This window comes from Salvelinus fontinalis, chromosome 2 (genome assembly GCF_029448725.1).
Source record: "Salvelinus fontinalis isolate EN_2023a chromosome 2, ASM2944872v1, whole genome shotgun sequence".
Taxonomy (NCBI): Eukaryota; Metazoa; Chordata; class Actinopteri; order Salmoniformes; family Salmonidae; genus Salvelinus; species Salvelinus fontinalis.
Genome location: NC_074666.1, coordinates 57,648,042 through 57,671,569, shown reverse-complemented (window position 1 = coordinate 57,671,569; position 23,528 = coordinate 57,648,042). Strand labels below are relative to the sequence as shown.

At 44.6% G+C, this 23,528-nt stretch overlaps 1 protein-coding gene across 5 annotated transcripts in view; it reads left to right on the top strand.

Moving 5' to 3' along the window:
• The window catches only part of LOC129821989 (glutamate receptor 1-like), an 82,656-nt gene that overhangs the window by 27,338 nt on the left and 31,790 nt on the right, over window positions 1–23,528 (top strand). For all 5 annotated transcript variants that reach the window (XM_055879807.1, XM_055879798.1, XM_055879835.1 and 2 more), the window contains exon 4: window positions 16,157–16,344. In XM_055879807.1, the coding sequence (XP_055735782.1) occupies window positions 16,157–16,344 (188 nt within the window). The remainder of the gene's footprint in view (window positions 1–16,156; window positions 16,345–23,528) is intronic.

Genomic DNA, 23,528 nt, shown 5'->3' with positions numbered 1-23,528 from the left:
AAGTAACCTTGCTCTTATTCTGGATACGTTCTATTATTGAAGTATTTGTGGATATATTGTTGATATTTGGTAGATGTATTCTCTCTCGGTTCAGAGTGGCATTAATTGAAATGGTTTGGAATGTTGTACAGTCAGACCCGTCCAATACTGTTTCCTCTCTGACTACGAGTGTTGCCATGCTGTATATGGTATGTGATATTGTTGTACAACATCTGTGGATGCATTTGTGTTTGTTAAATGCGTTGTTTGGTATTCTGCCAGAAGCTCCTCTCGATGTGTAAGCTGTACTCTGTAAACTGTACGTCCTCAATGCACATTTTGTGCTTGGATGGGCATATTTAACTGCGATGGTCTCCTATGGGAAATGAGCCCCTGGTGCGTGTTCCTCTTCAATTTGCAGCCACTCGACTGTAACCTTCACTCAACTTCAGTGCCATCAGAAACAGATGCAGCTAGTAGGAGATGTGAACTGCTTAATGATGCAGAGTCTGATTGATGCAGTGGATGTGCCCAGGACACGTAAGACCTAAGTGTCTGAACCGTAGATGAACAAATCTAATGACATGATGTGTACTTGCTTGCTTATTTTTAACATGTACAGTCTTTGATCTGCACATAAGTGGTTCTTTGACAATGGATAGTTTTTTGTTGTTGTATATTTCCGGTGAGATCCATGCAGCGGGACAATTGCTCCATCGATTTGTTTATCTAGCCGTAGCGCTTTAGTCTTGGACAAGGAACTCAAGGTTGTCGACCTCTTCATGACACATCCGAGTGACACACCCCCCTCACCGCCATTGATTCAAGCCCTGTTGCCTGGATACTGCACTGCACAGTCAGTGGTTATTTAAGCCTTTTAGGGAACTTCACTCCAATGTTTATGTCTGTGACTATGTGTCTGTGTAATGTGTGTGTGTGTGTGCGTGCGCTGAGGCTTACATTACATATGTACTCTTCAGGATGTAACCAGAGATGAATCACTCCTGCATTACTCTAACTCTAAAGCCAGAGCTCAGGCCTCGAGAAACCACACTGCCCTGCTCAGTAGTGTGACGCCTCAAGGCTAGACTCCAGAGAACAGTTTTGTAACCATACGGCAAGACATGATTCCCCGTAGTCTGGTGGGTAGGCCCATTGGGCCATTAACTGAAAGGTTGCTGGATCAAATCCCTGAGCTGACAAGGTAAAAATCTGTAGTTCAGCCCCTGAGCAAGGCAGTTAACCCCCAACAACTGCTCTCCTGGTGCAGATGATGTAAGTGTAAGGCTTCACCGCTCTGATTCAGAGGGGTTAAATGCAGAAGATGCATTCCGTCGTACAACTGACTAGGTATCCCACTTTCCCTTAAGTGCTACATTACAGTATGATTGCTAGGGCTGGAACGATAGCAGTTTCACAATATTTGTTTTCCATGGCTAAACTTCAAACATGAAGCAGACCTAACCTCTTTGGTCCTTTAAAAACCTTCTGAATGTAAAATATTGTGTGTCATAGATTGGAAAATAAATACATGTGACTCTGGATGACAACAATGTCCTGATGTTTGTTTCCAACATTAGGGCTGCATTTCTAAAGAAGTTAAATTCCTTGCCTAGATACTAACGAGCATCACGATACTGGTATCGTCCTGGCCCTAATGATTGCTCTCACAGACTACAAGAGGACTGTAAAAGGTTTAACTTGTTTTTTTACGTTTTGTGTTGTGTGGTATCTTTTGCTTTCCGTGACTCTTTAGAATTGTAATCCAGTTTTCGGCTCCTCTTGTGACTGACTCCATCCCACAGTGCAGTCCCGGAGGAGGGGGGTGGGGGGGGGGGGGGGGGGGGGGGGGGGAGTGGTGGTAGATGTGGATGAAGTTTGATTAGATATGAACCCTTATTTTCCTGCCTTGCTAGTTTACACATATGTTTGCAATAGTAAAAAAGAAGACAACGCTATTGTCAAAGCCTCAGCCTCTTAACCCAGACAGGGTCTATATTATAAAGACCAAAATCCGCTTAAATAAACACTGTATATGGGGGTTAAAAAATCTACACTACACAAATAGAGACAGTGCAGAAATTGAATTTGGGTTTGTGCGACATTTGAGAGGAGCTGTGATGGGCAGGTCAGTGAAAGCAGCAGAGAAAGGGGCCGATAGGAGCCCAGGCTGCTTTCTTTGCCAATCCCAACCCTGATCTCTTCCGTTTCACTGCTGCAGTGGTGTGACGCGTTGCTAGCGCTCGACAGATAGAGGGAGCACAGCGTTTGTCTCCCTAGTTTATCTGCAGGTTAGTGCTGCTCAGTGGACGATAAAGCTGGTTTTGCTCTCCAGTGTGAGACAATTTCACAGCTGCTGAGACAAGCTCTATGTGCCTGTACAGCGAGGACAGGAAGTGTAACGCAAGGCGAGCAGAGGCAGTTTAAAAATTGGATTCGACATAGTGTTTTAATTAACATTAAATGCATTTCAACCTCACTGTTACTTCTGAAAACCTACTTTTGTCATCTGTTGCGTAATCCATGTCGCAACTAAAATGAGAAAAACATCACTTTCTGTTTCTATATATGACAGAAAATAACAGACTTAGTTAACCATTCAATCTCTCTCAGAGCATGAAATATTTTGTTTTTACTGCTAATGAATGCAAAGGCAAAATTATTATACATAGCACACATCACTAGGAGATTTTCCTTGTCAGGTCACATGGTCAGGAAAACTCTTAGCCTTGTGCATCACAAATGCATAATGTAATTGCTCTATCTGCATACAAATTAAAAGCTGCGACTAATTTTATGAGTGCATTAATACATAGACTGCATGGCTCCAGTGATAGCTTGATATAGAAAAGGCAGCATCTTGCTGTGGTTCCAAATGTATGATCTCCATTTGGGTGTACTTGGGTATTTTTGGTAAATGATATGCATTGTTAATGTTTATGCAAATCATATGCGGTGTAGAAAGAGATCTATATTTACAATTTCCTCTCTACCCAGACCTAAATGTCATCTTATGCTCTTCCTTCTGAACAAAGCTGTTGTTTTAGAGAGAACTCTGAGGACTTTGGTACTGAGGTCGCCCACTGGTTGATTCAGACAACATATACTACTATAAACAGAGGGCCAGAGAAAACAACAACAATCTCTCCCATATCGCAACTAAAGAAATCATCTCCCACTTTGTTCATGCCAAGGAGGTTTTGCGGGGCTACCTTAATCAACATCATCTGCACCCAGGGAGCAATTGTTAGGGGTTAACTGCCTTGCTCAAGGGCAGAATGGAAGATTTTTCCACCTTGCCACCTTTGGGATTCAAACCTGAAACCTTTCGGTTACTGGCCCAATGCTCTTAACCACTAACCCATAGTTACTGTTTTACTTGACTAACAATAAGGATAATTTCAACTTCATTATTGTAAAAAAAAAAAACACTCACCTGTGAATCTCCCAACACACTACTACCATTTTCCCAAACAATCAAGACGCTTGGTTGCATTGCAGACACCCGTCTCCTTCCACTTCAGTGCATATTTCGCAGGTATTTAAAGCACACTTCATTTTATCTGTACTGTTATGGCGTCTGAGTCCCTCCCAGTTGGTGAAGGTCCTGCCATGCTAAAACAGGCTTTTGGGCACTAGTGTTGTCTAAGTCTTTGGGTATTTTACTCTGGGGTTAGGTTTGGAACATACTATAGTTTGGTTGAGAAGGCTTGCCTTAAGCGGCCTTGGACAAGACGAAAGGACAAAGAAAAATGGAGTGGGGGAGTGCACAAGACTTCTGGAAGATCTGGTGATGGAGAAGATGGCGGATAAGGAAAAAAAAAAGTGGAATATGTTTTGAGGGAATACGAAATGGAGGTTCGCACAGAACCTTTGGAAGAGTTAGAGAAGGAAAGTGAACTTGAAGAAGGTGAGGGCGAATTAATTGTGGGGGCGGTACAGTGATGACTGCTGAGAAGGAGCTGAGTGTAGAGAGAAGCGGTGTGGTGAGGAAGGTTGGTGCCAAGTGCAAAAAGAGGCGTACAGGTTCTAATTTCTCAGAGATGGAACCTGCCGAAAGTATGGATGTAGTACATGCGGTGAGGACCGCCGAGGTCGGGCCTCGTCCCGAGGATGAAAAGGATAATTCTGGCTCAGTGGGAGTGAGATTTGTGGAGAGAATCGATCCTTGCATTTTGGCTGATCCATATGTGGTGTAGGGTTGGGTGGAGAAGAGGTTGGGGGCTTTTGAGTTGGTGAGAGTAACTCGGAGTGGAATTGTGATGATTTATTGTGTTTCTTCAGTCCAGAGGGAGAGGGTGCTACGGATCACGTGATTAGGGACAAGAAATGTAACTTTCTTTGCTCTCCGGAGCAGGGCGCCTTTGAAAGAAGTGGTGGCATTAAGTGTTGAGTGTTGAGGAGGATCAGAAATGTAATATTGCCGGTGTCTGTGATGCCCGCCATTTGGTGCGACGCAGACCCCCGGTGGAGAGCTTGGGGAAACAGAGAAGTAATTGTCTGTCCTGCTGTGTTTTGATGTAGAGTCTTTGCCTGACAAGGACAAGTTAGGAAGTGTAAGTTCTCCCTTGAGAGCTTTTGTTCTGAAATACTACAATTTTTAAGGAGTCAAGTTTATGTGCATGTTGCAGCAGTGTGTAGGAGGGAGATTCCTAGATATGAAATGTGTGCAGGAGGGCATGAGATGAAGGAATGTGTAGTATCGGTGAAGGAAGTTGTGGGGGTGCCAATGGGGCTGGAGATACGAGGTGTCCGGTGAAAGAAAGGCAGGTTGAGGTTGCCAGGGTTAGAGTAGTAGAGAAAGTGTCATATGCCGAAGCAGTGAAGAGCGTGGTAGAGGAAGATGGTTGCAGAGTGAGGGATACTGAAAGGATTCCTGTGAGTAGACAGAGAGCGATGGGAAGAGTATGTGCTTCAGTACGGTGGGCTTTTTAGCATTCATAGCCATGCTTGTCAATTGTACTGCATAAATGGATCAGAAATCACAGAAAATAGAGGTTGTGGTGGCACCAGCTGAGAAGTACTTGGGATTGCGAGGACTTACTACAAAACAGTTGCAGGGGGTGTTGAGTGGTAAAAGGAAATGGGCATACCTAGTCAGTTGTACGACTGAATGCATTCAACTGAAATGTGTCTTCCGCATTTAACCCAACACCTCGGAATCGACATCCACGTCATCGGCACCTGGGTTAACTGCCTTGCTCAGGGGCAGAATGACAGAATTCGGGAGTGTTCTGTCTTCTCAGACCGTTGGTCTGGAGGAGGATTACATAGGGTTAAATAGTGGAATGGGGTGGTGTTTTTTTGTTGTTGAGAGGGCTAATAATTCTGTATTACCGTATGAAGATTTTAAAATAGGTAGGTCACACACCAGTACAGTAGGTGGCGGTGAAGGCACCTAAAAGTTGAATGCGATCCGCCAGCCAAATCCTAAAGGTGGCGGCTGGCCTTTTTAACAATTCCTGGAATTGCCTCTATACTATAACGTATGAAAATGCTAAGTAGCCTACTTCCCTGATGAATTATAAAGTCATTTATCAGGTTGGTCATTTTCAGTTCAGAGCTGAAGGTGGTGTGTTTAAATTGCATCTGATACTTTTGTTTAAGCTGTATTATTAATTGTTGCCTTAACAAGATTGCCTAGCAGTGGTATTTTGTAGGAGGCTGTCTGTTTTGATCAAAAATGTGATTTGAAGATAGTCACTCTGGCCCTGAGGTAAAGGTAGAATGGGGGCCTCTTTGAAGTGAGAATTTAGCTGACTTTTTTTCAATTGTCTGCATGACTTCCAATCCTCAATAAATATATCGATTTTTAAATATATTTTCCTTCTTTATTGTTTTTCCTCTAACCTACCACCATCCCCTAATTGAAGTAAACTAATGGACAACAATACTTAGGCTTCTACTTCCAGCTTATACAGTGAATTCGTAGTATTCAGACCCCTTCCCTTTTTTCCACATTTTGTTACGTTACAGCCTTATTCTAAAATGTACACACAATACCCCATAGCGACAAAGTGAAAACTTTTTTTCTTCTCACATTTTTGCAAAAGTATTAAAAAACATGCGGGGTGGGAGCATGCACAATGACTTCGGTCGCCAGTTGTACGGTGTTTCCTCTGACATATTGGTGCGGCTGGCTTCCGGGTTAAGCGAGCAGTGTGTCAAGAAACAGTGCGGCTTGGCAGTGTCATATTTTGGTGGACGTATGGCTCTTGACCTTACCCTCTCCCGAGTCCGTACGAGAGTTGCAGCGATGGGACAAATAAAAAACAGAAATACCTTATTCACATAAGTATTCAGACCCTTTGCTATTAAACTCGAAATTGAGCTCAGGTGCATCCTGTTTCCATTGATCATCCTTGAGATGTTTCTACAACTTGATTGGAGTCCACCTGTGGTAAATTCAATTGATTGGACATGATTTGGAAAGGCACACACCTGTCTATATAAGATCCCACACTTGACAGTGCATGTCAGAGCAAAAACCAAGCCATGAGTTTGAAGGAATTGTCCATTGAGCGCCGAGACAGGATTGTGTCGAAGCACATATCTTGGGAAGGGTAACAAAACATTTCTGCAGCTATGAAGTTCCCCAAGAACACAGTGGCCTCCATCTTTCTTAAATGGAAGAATTTTGGAATCACCAAGACTCTTCCGAGAGCTGGCCGCCCGGCCAAACTGAGCAATCGGGGGAGAAGGGCCTTGGTCAGGGAGGTGACTAAGAACCCGATGGTCATCCATCTCCAGTTTATCAATGATTTTTCTCACTTTCTCCTCGTACTCCATCCAGGTATCATGTGGAGACTCTGGGAATCCATCGACATCGATTCCTAGACAGCGTTGATGTCTTTTCTCGAGGACTCACAGTTCTCATGTTGCTGCAGTCCCTTTTCAACTCATCAAGCTCTCCTTAAGAGAAATGCAGACAGTTTTTTCAGGTCCTGGACCTCTCTGGTCAGATCGGCCATTCTTTTGTTTATTGAGTCTGCCAGTATTTGGATAAAGCTTGTGAAGCTATTTTCCTCCAGTTTTAACAGCTTCCTGTAGACATTTTTTGTTGTTGGTTTAAAATATATTTCACCTGCGTACGTTTGATGCTGTCCTCCTTGTTTGGCATGATAGCAGCGTAGGCTATCAAGATGGCGCCAGAGGGGAGAGCTGCCTTCTTATCGGCTCTTAACCAACCATGCTATTTTTTCCCCCGCGTTGTTCGTAACTTGTTCTGTACATTATGTTGCAGCTACCGTCTCTTATCTCCGAAAAGAGCTTCTGGACTTCAGAACTGGGATTACTCACCTCAAATTGGATGAGGAGTTCTTCAGGGAGTCGGATGTGAGGGATATACTACAGACACCCAACCAGGCCCAGATCCCCCGACCATAATTCTATCCTCCTGATTTCTGCTTACAAGCAAAAATTAAAGCATGAATCACCAGTGACTCGGCCTATAAAAAAGTGGTCAGATGAAGCAGATGCTAAACTCCAGGACTGTTTTGCTAGCACAGACTGGAATATGTTCCGGGATTCTTCCGATGGCATTGAGTACACTACAGTCACTGGCTTTATCAATAAGTGCATCGAGTACGTCGTCCCCACAGTGACTGTACGTACATACCCCAACCAGAAGCCATGGATTACAGGCAACATCCGCACTGAGCTACAGGGTAGAGCTGCCACTTTCACGGAGCTGGACTCTAATCCAGAAGCTTATAAGAAATCCCACTATGCCCTCTGACGCACCATCAAACAGGCAAAGCATCAATACAGGTCTAAGATCAAATCGTACTACACCGGCACCGACGCTTGTCGGGTGTGGCAGGGCTTGCAAACTATTAGACTACAAAGGGAAGCACAGCTGAGAGCTGCCCAGTGACACGAGCCTACCAGACGAGCTAAATTACTATGCTCGCTTCAAGGCAAGTAACACTGAAACATGCATGAGAGCATCAGCTGTTCCGGATGACTGTGTGATCATGCTCTCTGCAGCCGATGTGAGTAAGAACTTTAAACAGGTCAACATTCACAAGGCCTCAGGACCAGACAGATTACCAGGACGTGTACTCCGAGCATTCACCGACCAACTGGCAAGTGTCTTCACTGACATTTTCAACCTCTCCCTGTCTGAGTGTAATACCAGCATGTTTCAAGCAGACCACCATAGTCCCTGTGCCCAAAAACACAAAGTTAACCTGCCAAAATGACTACTGACCCATAATAATGAAGTGCTTTGAAAGGCTGGTCATGGCTCACGTCAACACCATTATCCCAGAAACTCTAAACCCACTCCAATTTGCATATCGCCCCAACAAATCCACAGATGATGCAATCTCTATTGCACTCCACACTGCCCTTTCTCAGCTGTACAAAAGGAACACCTATGTGAGAATGCTATTCATTGTCTACAGCTCAGTGTTCAACACCATAGTGCCCTCAAAGCTCATCACTAAGCTAATAACCCTGGGACTAAACACCTTCCTCTGAAACTAGATCCTGGACTTCCTGACAGACCACCCCCAGGTGGTAAGGGTAGGTAACAACATATCCACCATGCTGATCCTCAACACGGGATCCCCTCAGGGGTGAGTGCTCAGTCCCCTCCTGTATTCACTGTTCACTCGGCCAGGCATGACTCCAACACCATTAAGTTTGATGACAACAGTGGTAGGCCTGATCACCGACGAGACAGCCTATAGGGAGGAGGTCAGAGACCTGACCGTGTGCTGCAAGGACAACAACTTCTCCCTCAACGTGATCAAGACAAAGGAGATGTTTGTGGACAACAGGAAAAAGAGGACCGAGCACGCTCCCAATTCTCTTCGATGGGGCTGTAGTGGATCAAGTTGAGAGCTTCAAGTTCCTTGGCGTCCACATCACCAACAAAGTAACATGGTCCAAGCACTCCAAGACAGTCGTGAAAAGGGCACAACAAACCTATTCGCCCTCAGGAGAAGATTTGGCATGCGTCCTCAGATCCTCAAAAAAGGTTCTACAGTTGCACCATCGATAGCATTCTGACGGGTCCTTTGCTGTTGTTCTGGGATTGATTTGCACATTTCGCACCACAGTACGTTCATCTCTAGGAGACAGAACACGTCTCCTTCCTGAGCGGTATGACGGCTGCGTGGTCCCATGGTGTTTATACTTGCGTATTATTGTTTGTACAGATGAACGCGGTACCTTCAGGAATTTGGAAATTGCTTCCAAGGATGAACCAGACTTGTGGAGGTCTACTATTTTTTTCTGAGGTCTTGAATGATTTCTTTTGATTTTCCCATGATGTCAAGCAAACAGGCACTGAGTTTGAAGGTAGGCCTTGAAGTACATCCACAGGTACACCTCCAATTGAATCAAATGATGTCAATTAGCCTCTCTGAAGCTTCTAAAGCCATGACATCTTTTTCTGGAATTTTCCAAGCTGTTTAAAGGCACAGTCAACTTAGTGTTTGTAAATTTCTGACCCACTGGAATTGTGATACAGTGAATTATAAGTGAAATAATCTCTGTAAACAATTGTTGGAAAAATTACTTGTATCATGCACAAAGTAGATGTCCTAACCGACTAGCCAAATCTATAGTTTGTTAACAAGATATTTGTGGAGTGGTTGAAAAACGAGTGGTAAAAAATACGTATGAAAATAACCTCAAATAAAAGGTGACATTCTGCACTGTCTCCTCATATGACACATTTTATCAAGACAAATGCCAGAATATAGATCCAAATTAAACATTTTAGCTTCACTGTCCAAATACATTAAATGTGTAGGGGAGTGTATGATATGTCAGAAACAATGTCTCAGAACAGAAGTTCCTTATTTTCATGCTAATACTTCTGCTTCAAAACGGATTTACATAAACAGAAGGGCACACTAGAAAGAAAACCCAAGCCTCACTTCCTCCACCACATCATTAAACATACGGGTGAACTTAAATCGGAGGGAATTTATATGGGGGGAATATTGATGAGCCGGTGTTATTGATACAGGGAAGGAAAGGCATTGATACAGGGAAGGAATGGCATTAATTCAAATCGTTCAGCTGCAGTCGCACGTCACCCATCTAAGTTCCAAGTCGTGTTCCTCAAGGAGAGAAGAGACTTGAATGGGGGAAGGAAGGGGAGAGGGGGGCCACTGAAGTAGTTCCCTCCACTTCATAGGCTCTTTTTACTACGATCACCCCCAACTGCATAACGTCTTCAGATTAACTGTCTTCAAACATACTTCCTCCTTGTCTTCCTCATTGCAAAATACTCAGCCTTTCCATTTCCAGTATTGAACGGGGGGAGGGGGGGGTCATTTGAAATGCTAAATGTGTCCGTTTTTAAACTTTGGGCCTTTGGGAAAGCAGATACGAAGCAGCACATTTAATTTGGCTGAGGATAATAAATAGGCATGCAGACAGCTCCATGGTGCCTCAGCTTGGCTGTCAATTTTAGGTGTGGTGACAGTGATTCCAGGTGACTGGTGTGAAAACAACCTGGGCAGCTCTGCCTCGCACGCAGTCTGCTGTTTAGCTCGGTGATATCCTCTGTTCTCTCAATGCAGTGGCACTGTGCTAAACAAACCACTCATGATCAAATAGCATTATGAATTCATAATACTTGTTTATTTACCAAGGTGGCTTTAAAGGCAAGAGTACACGTAGTCTGTATAGTGCCTTCAGAAAGTATTTACACCCCTTGACTTACACATTTTGTTACGGCCTGAATTCCAAATGGATTAAATTGTTTGTTTTTTCTCACCAATCTACACACACACACACACACACACACACACACACACACACAATACCCCATAAAGTGAAAACAACATGTTTTTTATTTTTTTATTTTGTAAATGTATTGAAAATTAAACATGTTAGAAACACATTTGGCAGTGATTACAGCTGCAAGTCTTTCCGGGTAAGTCTGTAAGAGCTTTGCACACCGGGATTGTACAAAATTCTTCAAGCTCTGTCATGTTGATTGTTGATCATTGCGCAACAGCCAAGTCTTGCCATAGATTTTCAAGCCGATTCAAGTCAAAACTGTAACTAGGCCACTCAGGAACATTCAATTACATCTTGGTAATCAGCTGCAGTGTACATTTGGCCTTGTGTTATGGGTTATTGTCCTGCTGAAAGGTGAATTTGGCTCCCAGTGTCTGTTGGAAAGCAGACTGAACCAGGTTTTCCTGTAAGATTTTGCCTGTACTTAGCTCTAGTTTCAAGTTTTAATGTCACATGCACATGTACAGAGAAATGCCTTTCTTGCAAGCTCTAAACCCAACAATGCAGTAACAATAACAATGTAAAACTAAAAATAACAAGTTAAAACCAAAACACAGAAGAAATAAGAATAAGAACATGATAAAGCAAGCAAGCATACTACATACAGGGTCAGTACCAGTACCATATTTACAATGTGAAGGGATACTGGATCGACATGCATACATACACACATACATACATTCTACCGTTCAAAAGTTTGGGGTCACTTAGAAATGTCCTTGTTCTTGAAAGAAAAGCAACAAAAAAATTGCCCATTAAAATACATCAAATGAATCAGAAATACATTGTCTTCACTGTTAATGTTGTACATGACTATTGTAGCTGGAAACGTCTGACTTTTAATGGAATATGTACATAGCCATACAGAGGCCCATTAATCAGCAACCACCACTCCTGTGTTCCAATGGCACGTTGTGTTAGCTAACCCAAATGTATTATTTTAAAAGGCTGATTGATCATTATAAAACACTTTTGTAATTATGTTAGCACAGCTGAAAACAGTTGTACTGATTAAAGAAGCAATTAATCTGGCCTACTTTAGACTGTACGCCTATGTAGATATTCCAATATATATATTTTTAAAGCAGTTTCCAGCTACAAGTCATTTACAACATGAACAATTTCTACACTGTATATTTGATGAACTTGATGTTATTTTATTGTGCATTTCTTTAAAAAACAAGGACATTTCTAAGTGACCCCAAACTTTCGAACGGTGGTAGTATACAGTTGAAGTCGGAAGTTTACATACACTTAGGTTGGAGACATTAAAACTCGTTTTTCATCAACTCCACAAATTTCTTGTGAACAAACTATAGTTTTGGCAAGTCGGTTAGGACATCTACTTTGTGCATGATACAAGTAATTTTTCCAACAATTGTTTACAGAGATTATTTCACTTATAATTCACTGTATCACAATTCCAGTGGGTCAAAAGTTTACAAACACTAAGTTGACTGTGCCTTTAAACAGCTTGGAAAATTCCAGAAAATTATGTCATGGCTTTAGAAGCTTCTGATAGGCTATTTGACATCATTTGAGTTAATTGGAGATGTACCTGTGGATGTATTTCAAGGCCTACTTTCAAATTCAGTGCCTGTTTGCTTGACATCAGGTACCACGTTCATCTGTACAAACAATAGTACGCAAGTATAAACACCATGGAACCACGCAGCCTTCATACCGCTCAGGAAGGAGACGCGTTCTGTCTCCTAGACATGAACGTACTGTTGTGCAAATCAATCCCAGAACAGCAGCAAAGGACCTTGTGAAGATGCTGGAGGAAACAGGTGCAAAGTATCTATATCCACAGTAAAACAAGTCCTATATTGACATGACCTGAAAGGCCGCTCAGCAAGGAAGAAGCCACTGCTCCAAAACCGCCATTAAAAAAGCCAGACTACCGTTTGCAACTGCACATGGGACAAAGATTGTACATTTCGAGAAATACCCTCTGGTCTGATGAAACAAAAATAGAACTGTTTGGCCATAATGACCATCATTATGTTTGGAGGAAAAAGGGGGAAGCTTGCAAGCCGAAGAACACCATCCCAACCGTGACGCACAGGGGTGGCAGCATCATGTTGTGGGGGTGCTTGGCTGCAGGAGGAACTGGTGCACTTCACAAAATAGATGGCATCATGAGGTAGGACAATTACGTGGATATATTGAAGCAACATCTCAAGACATCAGTCAGGAAGTTAAAGCTTTGTCGCAAATTGGTCTTCCAAATGGACAATGACCCCAAGCATACTTCCAACGTTGTGACAAAATGGCTTAAGGACAACAAGTCAAGGTATTGGAGTGGTCATCACAAAACCCTGACCTCAATCCCATAGAAAATTTGTGGGCAGAACTGAAAAATCGTGTGCGAGTAAGGAGGCCTACAAACCTGACTCAGTTACACCAGCTCTGTCAGGAGGAATGGGCCAAAATTCCACAAGGAATGGGCTTGTGGAAGGCTTCCTGTAACGTTTGACCCAAGTTAAACAATTTAAAGGCAATGCTACCGAATACTAATTGAGTGTATGCAAACGTCTGACCTACTGGGAATGTGATGAAAGAAATAAAAGCTGAAATAAATCATTCTCTACTATTATTCTGACATTTCACATTCTTAACATAAAGTGGTGATCCTAACTGACCTAAGACATTACATTTTTACTAGGATTAAATGTCAGGAATTGTGAAAAACTGAGTTTAAATGTATTTGGCTAAGGTGTCTAGGCATCAAGATATATGATAAACAGTAGCAGCAGCGTATATGATGATTGAATGGGAGTGTGTAGAGTCACTATACATGCATGTGCATGTTATGTGTGTGAGAGCAAATGATGGAGTGAGTGTTTGTATGTGTGTTGCAGTATCAATGTGATTAGTGTGTAGGGCCCTGTGAATAGACAGTGAAAAAAATAAGAATTAAAATACAAAATGTCAACTCAGCTGTTAGCTAGTCATATGGTATGGGTACGGGGATGGTATGGTATGGGGATCATATCCTGTTCAGGAGCCTGTTGATGTCAGACTTGATGCACTGGTACTGCTTGCCGTGCGTAAGCAGAGAGAACAGTCTATGGCTTGGGTGGTTGAAGTTGTTAACCATTTTCCTGGCATTCCTTTCACACTGCCTGATATAGAGGTTCTGGTTGGCAGGAAGCTCGGCGCCAGTGACGTAATGGGCTGTCCGCACCACCTTCTGTAGCGCCATGCAATTGAGGGCGGTGCTATTTTCAAACCAAGCAGTGATGCAGCCAACTAAGATGCTCTCAATGGTGCAACTGTATATATTTTTTAGGATTTGACGGCCCATGCCAAACCTTTTCAACGCGCCTTCTTCACGACCGCGCGTATGTGTGTGGACCATTTTAAGTTCTTAGTGATTTCGACATAAGGAACTTGAAGCTCTTGACACGCTTCTCTGCAGCACCAATAATGTGGATGAGGGCGTGCTCATGCCCAAATTTCCTGTAGTTCTTCCAGCCCCACACTGCCAGGTCACTGACCACCTCCCTGTAGGCTCTCATTGTCGCCAGTGATTAGGCCTACCAAGTCGTGTCGTCAGCGAACTTGTGATGGTGTACAGGATGGGACTGAGCATACACCCCTGTGGGGTCCCTGTGTTGAGGGTCAGCTTAGCGAAGCGATGTTGCCTACCCTCTCCACCTGAGGTCGGCCCGTCAGGAAGTCCAGGATCCAGTTTGCAGAGGGAGGTGTTCAGTCTCACTCCATCAGCTTGGTGACGAGCTTGGAGGGGACAATGGTGTTGAACGGTGAGCTGTAAACAATGAACAGCATTTTTCACATAGGTATTCTTCTTATCTAGGTTGGGTGAGGACAGTGTGGGGTGCAATTTAGATTGCGTTGTCTATGGCTCCGTTGGGACGGTATGCAAATTGGAGTGGATCTAGTTGATGTGTCTCATAACCAGCCTCGCCAAAGCACTTCATGATTACAGATATGAGTGCTAAAGCCGGTACTCATTGTGGCATGAAGCCTTTAAGTTCTTGGGAACAGGAATGATGGTGGTCATCTTAAAACATGTGGGGATTACAGACTGGGACAAGGAGAGGTTGAAAATGACCTTGAATATACCGGTTAGCTGTTCTGCGAATGCTCTGAGAATGCACCCTGAAATACCATCGGGCCCCGCGGCCTTGTGGGTATTGACCTGATTAAAGACTTTACTCAAGTTGGCCCCGAAGAGCGAGATCACCCAATCTTCTGGGTTGGTGGCGGCCCTCACTTTTTGTCCCCAAAAAAACTCCCTTGTCATTGCCGATGACAAGCATACCCATAACATGATGCATCCACCACCATGCTTGAAAATATGGAGAGCGGTCCTCAGTGATGTGTTGGATTTGCCCAAAACATAATGAGTTGTAATCAGGACATAAAGTACATTTATTTGACACATTTTTTGCAGTTTTACTTTAGTGCCTTTTTGCAAATAGGATGCATGTTTTGGAATATTTGGGTTCTGTGCAGGCTTCCTTCTTTTCACTCTGTCATTTAGGTTAGTATTGTGGAGCAACTACAATGTTGTTCCATTCTCAGTTTTCTCCTATCACAGCTATTAAACTCTGTAATTGTTTTAAAGTCACCATTGAAATCCCTAAGCAGTTTCCTTCCTCTGCGGCAACTGAGTTAGGAAGGACGCCTGCATCTTTGTAGTGACTGGGTATATTGAGACACCATCCAAAGTGTAATTAATATGCTCAAAGGTATATTCATTGTCTTTTTTTTACCCATCTACCAATAGGTGCCCTTCTTTGAGAGGCATTGGAAGACCTCCCTGGTCTTTGTGGTTGAATCTGTGTTTGAAATTCACTGCTCGACTGAAGGACATTACAGATGATTGTATGTGTGAGGTACAGAGATGAGGTAGTCATTCAAAAATCATGTTCAATACTATTATTGTCCACAGAGTGAGCCTATGCAACTTATTATATGACTTGTTAAGCACATTTTTACTCCTGAACTTATTTAGGCTTGCCATAACAAATGGGTTTAATACTTATTGACTCTGCTTTTCATTTTTAATACATTTTTGAAAAATATATTTCCTCTTTGACATTATGGGGTATTGTGTGTAGGCCAGTTACACAAAATCTTAATGTAATACTTTTTAAATTCAGGCTGTAAGTCAAAGGGTGTGAATACTTTATGAAGGCACTCTACTATAGAAGCTGATTAGAGAAAATCAACTCTGTCAATTCAATAGGTTTTGTAGGTCACAACGTTGTTGTGACTTGCTCCATACAGTAGGTGAAGTCAAGTAAGCAGGTGTAAATGCAATTTAAGTGGCTACAAAGGATGAAAATAAATTACATATAGACCTAAGTTTGGTTTACTTACTCAAATATGCCCAGACTAATTAGTATTTACCTTTGGTGTTTGCCTTGTCATTTAGGCCTGACAGTACTCCAGAAGATTCTGGACACAGCAGCAGAGAAGACATGGCAGGTGACATCAGTGAACCTGGACAGTGGTATGGATCAGACGGCCTTCTTGAAGGTGGTTCAGGACCTAGAGAAGAAGAAGGAGTACAACATCATCCTGGACTGTGAGCTGGAGAGACTCAACATGATCCTCAACCTGGTAAATAACATTGGATTGACAGACTGTCCAGTAATGAAAAGGGAGATAGATGTAAACTAGACACATTACTTCAATGACGGGATGGGTTCACTCCAACAAGAGGACCACTCAGCTAGAGTGACAAAATATCCCTTTCTCCTCTTACTTAAGTGTCACGTCTACTCCTGCTCCTCCCCTCCGGCGTGCGCCGGCGCCGGAATACTAACCTGGGAATCATCCTTGCGCACACCTGGCACTCATCATTATGCGCACCTGGCACTCATCATTATGACTCACACCTGGACCTCATTACCTCCCCTTTATAGGTCCCTTTTATTCATTCCTCAGTTGGTATTGCACCTGTGTTCATGTTACCTTGCTTCTGTCACACTGTCTAGTTTCACGTTTAAAAAAAAAAAAAACATTCAGCAAACTGCTCAGGTCAGCGATGCCCATTTATCCCTCCCAGAGAAATATGACGGTACCCAATCCAAATGCCGTGGCTTCTTACTTCAGTGCACACTTTATTTTACACACCAGATGGAAACCCCTACCCCCGAGAGGTGTAAGGTTGCCATGGTTATTTCTCTGCTGACAGGTCGGGCATTGGAATGGGCTCGGTCGAGGAGAGGAGCTAAATTCATGAGGGGTTCATGGCTCTGTTTAAATGGATCTTTGATCATCTCCCGGAGGCTAGAGAGGGAGGTGAGCATCTACTTCAATCACGGCAGGGAGATCAGGCGGCTGCTGAGTACGCGCTCACCTTCCAGCGCTTCGCACGCTATTTAGAAGAGGTCTGCGCGACGAGGTCCAGACAGAATTGGCCTGCCGAGACGACAACCTTACCCTGGACGCGCTCATAACCTTTTCCGGGAGTGTCGGGACTCATCGCTTCTCTCCCTCCTTGAGGGAACACTCGGAATCAGAGCCTTGACCCATGGAGGAAGGGGTCACACACCTCCCCGCGGCGGATCGCTGCAGACGGATACAACTGGGGCTCTGTATGTACTGTGGTCAAGGAGGGCACAGACTCCAGCGGTGTCCGGCACGTCCGAATCCTGGATCTAGTAGAACAGCGGGACGGGCACGTGAGCTGCCATTCCCTGGGCCAGGAGTGAATATTCCATCTTCATCACTTTCTGCTAGGCTCTTTTTGGTGTTCATCTCGTTGGTTGACTTTTTAAATATATTTTATTTCACCTTTATTTAACCAGGTAGGCTAGTTGAGAACAAGTTCTCATTTACAACTGCAACCTGGCAAAGATAAAGCAAAATAGTGTGACACAGACAACACAGAGTTACACATGGAGTAAACAATAAACAAGCCAATAACACAATAAACTGTCCCTCGTGTCCTGTGTCAATAGTTTTAGTGGATTCCGGTGCCGCAGGCAATTTTATGGATCAGACCCTTGCCGCCTCTCTCAATATTACTTCATACCCGCTCTCCTCTCCTTTTCCAGTGCAAGGCCCAGATTGTCGGCCATTAGGATCCGGAACCATTACACACATCACTCAACCGCTTACCCTCACTGTGGAGTCCAATCATCAGGATAATATCCCCTTCTTCACCAGTTCACATGATCATCCTCGGCCTCCCTTGGCTTCAACGCCATAACCCAACCATTTCATGGTCGAGGATGAAAATCACAGACTGGACACCTGAATGTCAGAGGACCTGTTTCCCTGTTCCCAGTGGTTCCATGTTGGTTGAGAGCCCTTTGGTTGCCTTTCAGCCCAACATCCCGGAGGTATACCAGGATCTGAGGGAGGTATTCTCCAAGACCCGGGCCACCTGTCTCCCTCATCGCCCCTGGGACTGTGCCATCAACCTGCTTGCTGATGCAACACCTCCGTGCAGATGCATCTACCCTCTGTCTGTGGCTGAGAACCAGGCAATGGAGGATTACATTCAGGAGGCGCTCCAACAGTGGTTCATCCGCACGTCTACTTCTCCTGCGTCAGCTGGGTTCTTCTTCGTGGCCAAGAAGGGTGGAGGATTACACCCTTGCACTTGTTACAGAGGACTCGATGAAGTATTGGTGCCGTCTGCCATCGAGCAGCTCGGCGGGGCCCGCTTCTTCATCAAATTGGACCTGCGGAGTGCCTACAATCTCATCCGCATCCGGTAGGAGGATGACTGGAAGACTGCATTCAGCACAATGTCTGTTCACTACGAGTACTTGGTGATGCCCTTTGGCTTAGCCAATGCTACGTCAGTGTTCCAGGCATTCGTCAACGAGGTGTTCAGGGACATGCTCAGACGCCAGGTGATCGTATACATTGACGTATACCTTCATCTTCTCGGTTAATCTGGAGGATCACATCACACATGTTCGAGCAGTCCTGGAACGCCTCCTAGCCCATCAACTGTTCGTCAAAGCTGAGAAGTGTGAATTCCATCAGAGGGCGGTCTCTTTCTTGGGTTACCAAATCAGCCAGCAGGGAGTGAAGATGGATGACAAGAAAGTAGATGCAGTCTGGTCATGGCCAGTCCCAACCACACTTAAAGGGTTACAACGGTTTTAGGGTTTTGCTAACTTCTACCGTCGATCATCAGGAATTTCAGCTCTCTCCTTAAGGGAGGCCCCCGTAGGTTGGTGTGGGGTCCAGCAGCCGATGAGGCCTTTTGTCTTCTCAAGGAACATTTCACCTCCACCCCAGTGCTGAAAAATCCAGCTCCCACTATATCCTTTGTGGTGGAGGTGGACGCTTCCGAGGTAGGCGCGGGGCAGTTTTGTCTCAATGACAGTTTTGTCTCAATGACAGAACCATTCATCATTCTCACCGACCATCGGAACCTGGAGTACATACGGACAGCGAGGAGGCTGAATCCACACCAAGCCAGGTGGGCCCTTTTCTTCACCATGTTTATCTTCACACTAATCTGTCGCCCAGGCTCAAAGAACACCAAGGCCGATTCCTTGTCCCACCTCTACGATTCAGGAGAGGGCCTTGTCCTGAATGAGCCTATAATCCTATCCTCCCGAGTAGTAGCTCCTGTGGTCTTGGACATAAATGTGGAGAGCCGCCAGGCTCTGGAGAGGGAGCCCACACCCCTGAACTGTCCTCCCGGGAACACCTACATTCCTACAAGGATAAGGGATCGGCTGCTGACCTGGGCACACCCCGCTGTCGTCGCTGGGCATCCAGGTATTTCTCGCACCATCCACTCCATCACTGAGAAGTACTGGTGGCCCACCTTGGCACAGGATGTCACTTGTTAATTCAACTCCTGTTCCGTATGTGCCCAAATCAAGTCTCCCTGGAATGCTCCAGCAGGGAAGTTCCTACTGCTTCCCGTGCCTCAGCAAACCTGGTCTCATCTATCCATTGACTTTGTAACCAATTTCCCCTCTGACGGTTTCACCACCATTCTAGTGGCGGTGGATAGATTTTTGAAGTCAGGTCGCCCCACTGCTCTCCAGGTTGCTGAGGCACTCTTCCAGCAGGTCTTCTGGCATTATGGTCTTCCGGAGGACATCGTCTCCGACCGTGGCCTCCAATTCCCATCATGAGTATGGAGGGCCTTCATGGAGAAGCTCGTGGTCACGGTCAGCCTCACTTCTGGGTATTGGCCTCAGGCAGGTGGAGAGGATGAACCAGGAGCTGGGGAGGTTCCTAAGGAGTCACTTTCTGGACCGGCAGTGGGTTCAATTCCTTCCATGGGCAGGGTATGCCTAGAATTCACTGCAACACTCCTCCACTGGGTTGACTCCTTTCCGGTATGTTCTGGGTTTTCAGCCGACCCTGGCTTTCATGGACTCCGGGCCAGACCGAGGCTCCTGCGGTTGATTGGTTCCGGCATGCAGAAGTGTGGAGCGACGCTCACCTGAGACTCCAGCGCACCGTCCATCGTAAAAAAGAACAGGCAGACCACCACCGCAGTGAGACTCCTGTGTTCCACCCTGGGGATCGCGTCTGGCTCTCTGCCAGGAACCTCCACCTGCCCTGCAAGAAACTGAGTCCCTGGTTTGTGGGGCCTTTCAAGGCCTTTCAAGGAGGGTCAACGAGATGACGTATAGGTTATAGCTGCCCAGTCACTACCGTATCTCACCCTCGTTTCATGTCTCCCTTCTCAGGCCGGTGGTCCCTGGTCCCCTAGTGGCTGCTGTCCCCCACGACACCCCACCACCCCCCCTGGACATCGAGGGCAGTCCGGCGTATGCTTTCAGATCTCTGCTGGACTCCCGGTGTCGTGGGGGTCGGCTCCACTATCTGATGGACTGGGAGGGGTATGACCCCGAGGAGCGGTGTTGGGTTCCGGTGGAGGACATTCTGAATCCCAACATCATCCGTGATTTCCACCTTCACCGCCCGAATTGACCCGCTCCTCGTCCCCGGGGTCATCCAGCATACCACCCTGCATACCACTGCTGGCTTGCTTCTGAAGCTAAGCAGGGTTGGTCCTGGTCAGTCCCTGGATGGGAGACCAGATGCTGCTGGAAGTGGTGTTGGAGGGCCAGTAGGAGGCACTCTTTCCTCTGGTCTAAAAAATATCCCAATGCCCCAGGGCAGTGATTGGGGACACTGCCCTGTGTAGGGTGCCGTCTTTCGGATGGGACGTTAAACGGGTGTCCTGACTCTCTGAGGTCATTAAAGATCCCATGGCACTTATCGTAAGAGTAGGGGTGTTAACCCCGGTGTCCTGGCTAAATTCCCAATCTGGCCCTCAAACCATCATGGTCACCTAATAATCCCCAGTTTACAATTGGCTCATTCATCCCCCTCCTCTCCCCTGTAACTATTCCCCAGGTCGTTGCTGCAAATGAGAACGTGTTCTCAGTCAACTTACCTTGTAAAATAACGGTAAAATAAAAAATAAATAAAATAAATCCTCCTGGTCGGTACTGTCATGTCTGCTCCTCCCCTCCGGCGTGCGTTACCGGAATACTAGCCACTGGTCCTGGGAATCATTACGCGCACCTGGCACTCATCGTTATGACTCACGCCTGGACCTCATTACCTCTCCTTTATAGGTCCATTCCTTTTGTTCATTCCTCAGTTTGTATTGCACCTGTGTCCATGTTACCTCGCTTCTGTTACTGTTCTTGTTTCATTAAACGTTTTACCTGCCCGTGCTTCTCGACTCACGGCGTCATCGTTACATTAAGTTTTCCAACTCAAGGTATTGACAACGGTTCAGATAGCCCTTTACACTTGTACCTTTATACTGGTTGAAAATGGCAGATTTGGACACTGAGTGCCTAAATTGGAACGCAGTAACATGTTATACGTGACGTTAGAGCTCAGGAAATGTATGTCACAACTCTGTATATGGGTTTTGCTTTACAACTGTTCAGAACTTGAACACCGTGCGCGCAACAAGAAGTTGCTCCCATCCCTCCTGGTAATTGGGCAACTTTTGCCATTTTTTTGTTGTCTGAGTAAGGGAAATGCTGTAAATTACGAGGACTCTGTGTTTTTTGAAAGATGAGACGTTAAGGATTATAAATTACGCTTTAATGTCACAAACAAGCCAAACATCAGTGAGTCAAAGTGCACTTCCAATTTCCATAAAACTCAAGTGTTATACAGTGTCAATGTTCATGATCACTGTTTGATGTACAGTTACAAGATGCCATGGTGTTAAACCCTGGGTTGTCCTGAACAGAATGCCTATGTTCGTATTTGTAAGACATTTTGAGATGGACCGCACATCTGAATGCATGAATTACTCATTCTATGCGCACAATAATGACAACCCGCTTCTCTGAACTGCCTTGTGAAAGCCTAACACTAAGATTGTATTTTATAATTTAACTAGTCATGTTAGCAATAGAACACGCTTCCAAATGATTCCCCCTGACCCAGATTCCGATTTATAATGGGACGTTTTTGGATTGTGTAAACAACAGTAATTGTGTAAAGGCGGGGATGCAGGGCTGTGTTGCAAACAAAACTAAGTGTGTTTGTTATAGTTCCTCAACGACACAGCTAGGAGAGCTCAAAAAGCACCTTTTAGTTGAAGACTCTTTGAGTCACAAAAGTGCATTGAAATTACTTAGGAACTGTGCACACTTTGGACAGTTCCTACCCCAAATTTTCCAAGAATATTGTTACTGAGTGTATTTTCAGATTTAGATATCAACACATGCAGCAGAAAGTACAGTAAATATCAAATGCACATAAAATCAAGTAATGTTTGTATTCCATCTTGTGTCAAGTGAACTTTTGTGTCCTCACGTTTAGTCTAATGTTCCCATAATCTTAACATTTCTGTTTTTAAAATTGCAACCATGGTTATGCATTTCCATATTTCTTCTGTACGAAACACTTCATTTCAGCCCCATCCATATAGTCCAATTCCCCTGAGTGTAAGGGGTTAAAAAGGGTTCAGTGTGAATACATTGTAATGTTGATCGTGTCTATGTGCAATACTTTGCCAGTCTTTGGACAGGGGATAGTGGAGAGAGGTCTGTAGTGAAGAGAAAGATATGTATGATTTAGATCTTAACATCAGTCAGTTCTCCGGGAACAACAACAGTTCCCTGGTAACAGTTATTTACTGTACTGGAAATGTCATCCCCACAGTGAGTATATTTAAAAAAATTAAAAAAATCTTTCAAAACCATCAAATATCTTTTTATAAATGTAGTGTATCTTGTTTGAGAGAGAGAACAGTTCCTTTGAGCTATTTTGAATATGTAAGATCTCTTCAGTACTGTCTTTTTCCAATGGACAGAAGCTGTATGCTGATGTTAGAATTTGATGACATCAACATGAAGATATTGAGCAGAACAGGCCCTGTACTCATACATGTTCCTCTGTGTCCACTTTACCAACAGGTCACCTGATTCTGATCTTTTGCTAATTATTGGAAAATACCAATTAGTAGAAAAAGATACGAGATGGGCTGCCTGTGTAAACACAGCCACGGTGTCTGAATAGCAGAGAGCTAGTGAAACTAGTATGTTCACAAACATGTAGGTTTCAGATGAGCATTTGGAAATCAGTGGTCAGGCTCAATTAACCCTGACGGCTGTCCCGGGCCTGTCAATCACAGGTGTACTAGTGATTTTGATGCAGATTGTGCACATGTATTCATTAAAGATCTAATTGGGCTTCCCACAGTGACATATGCCAGATCCTTCCCAGCCCTCCACGGTGAGTTGTTCCAGCTGCCCATTTTCTACTGAGCCCTGATATTTTACTCAGACATCCAGGCAGAGATGGGTGATGAGCAATTAATTCCTCAAATATGG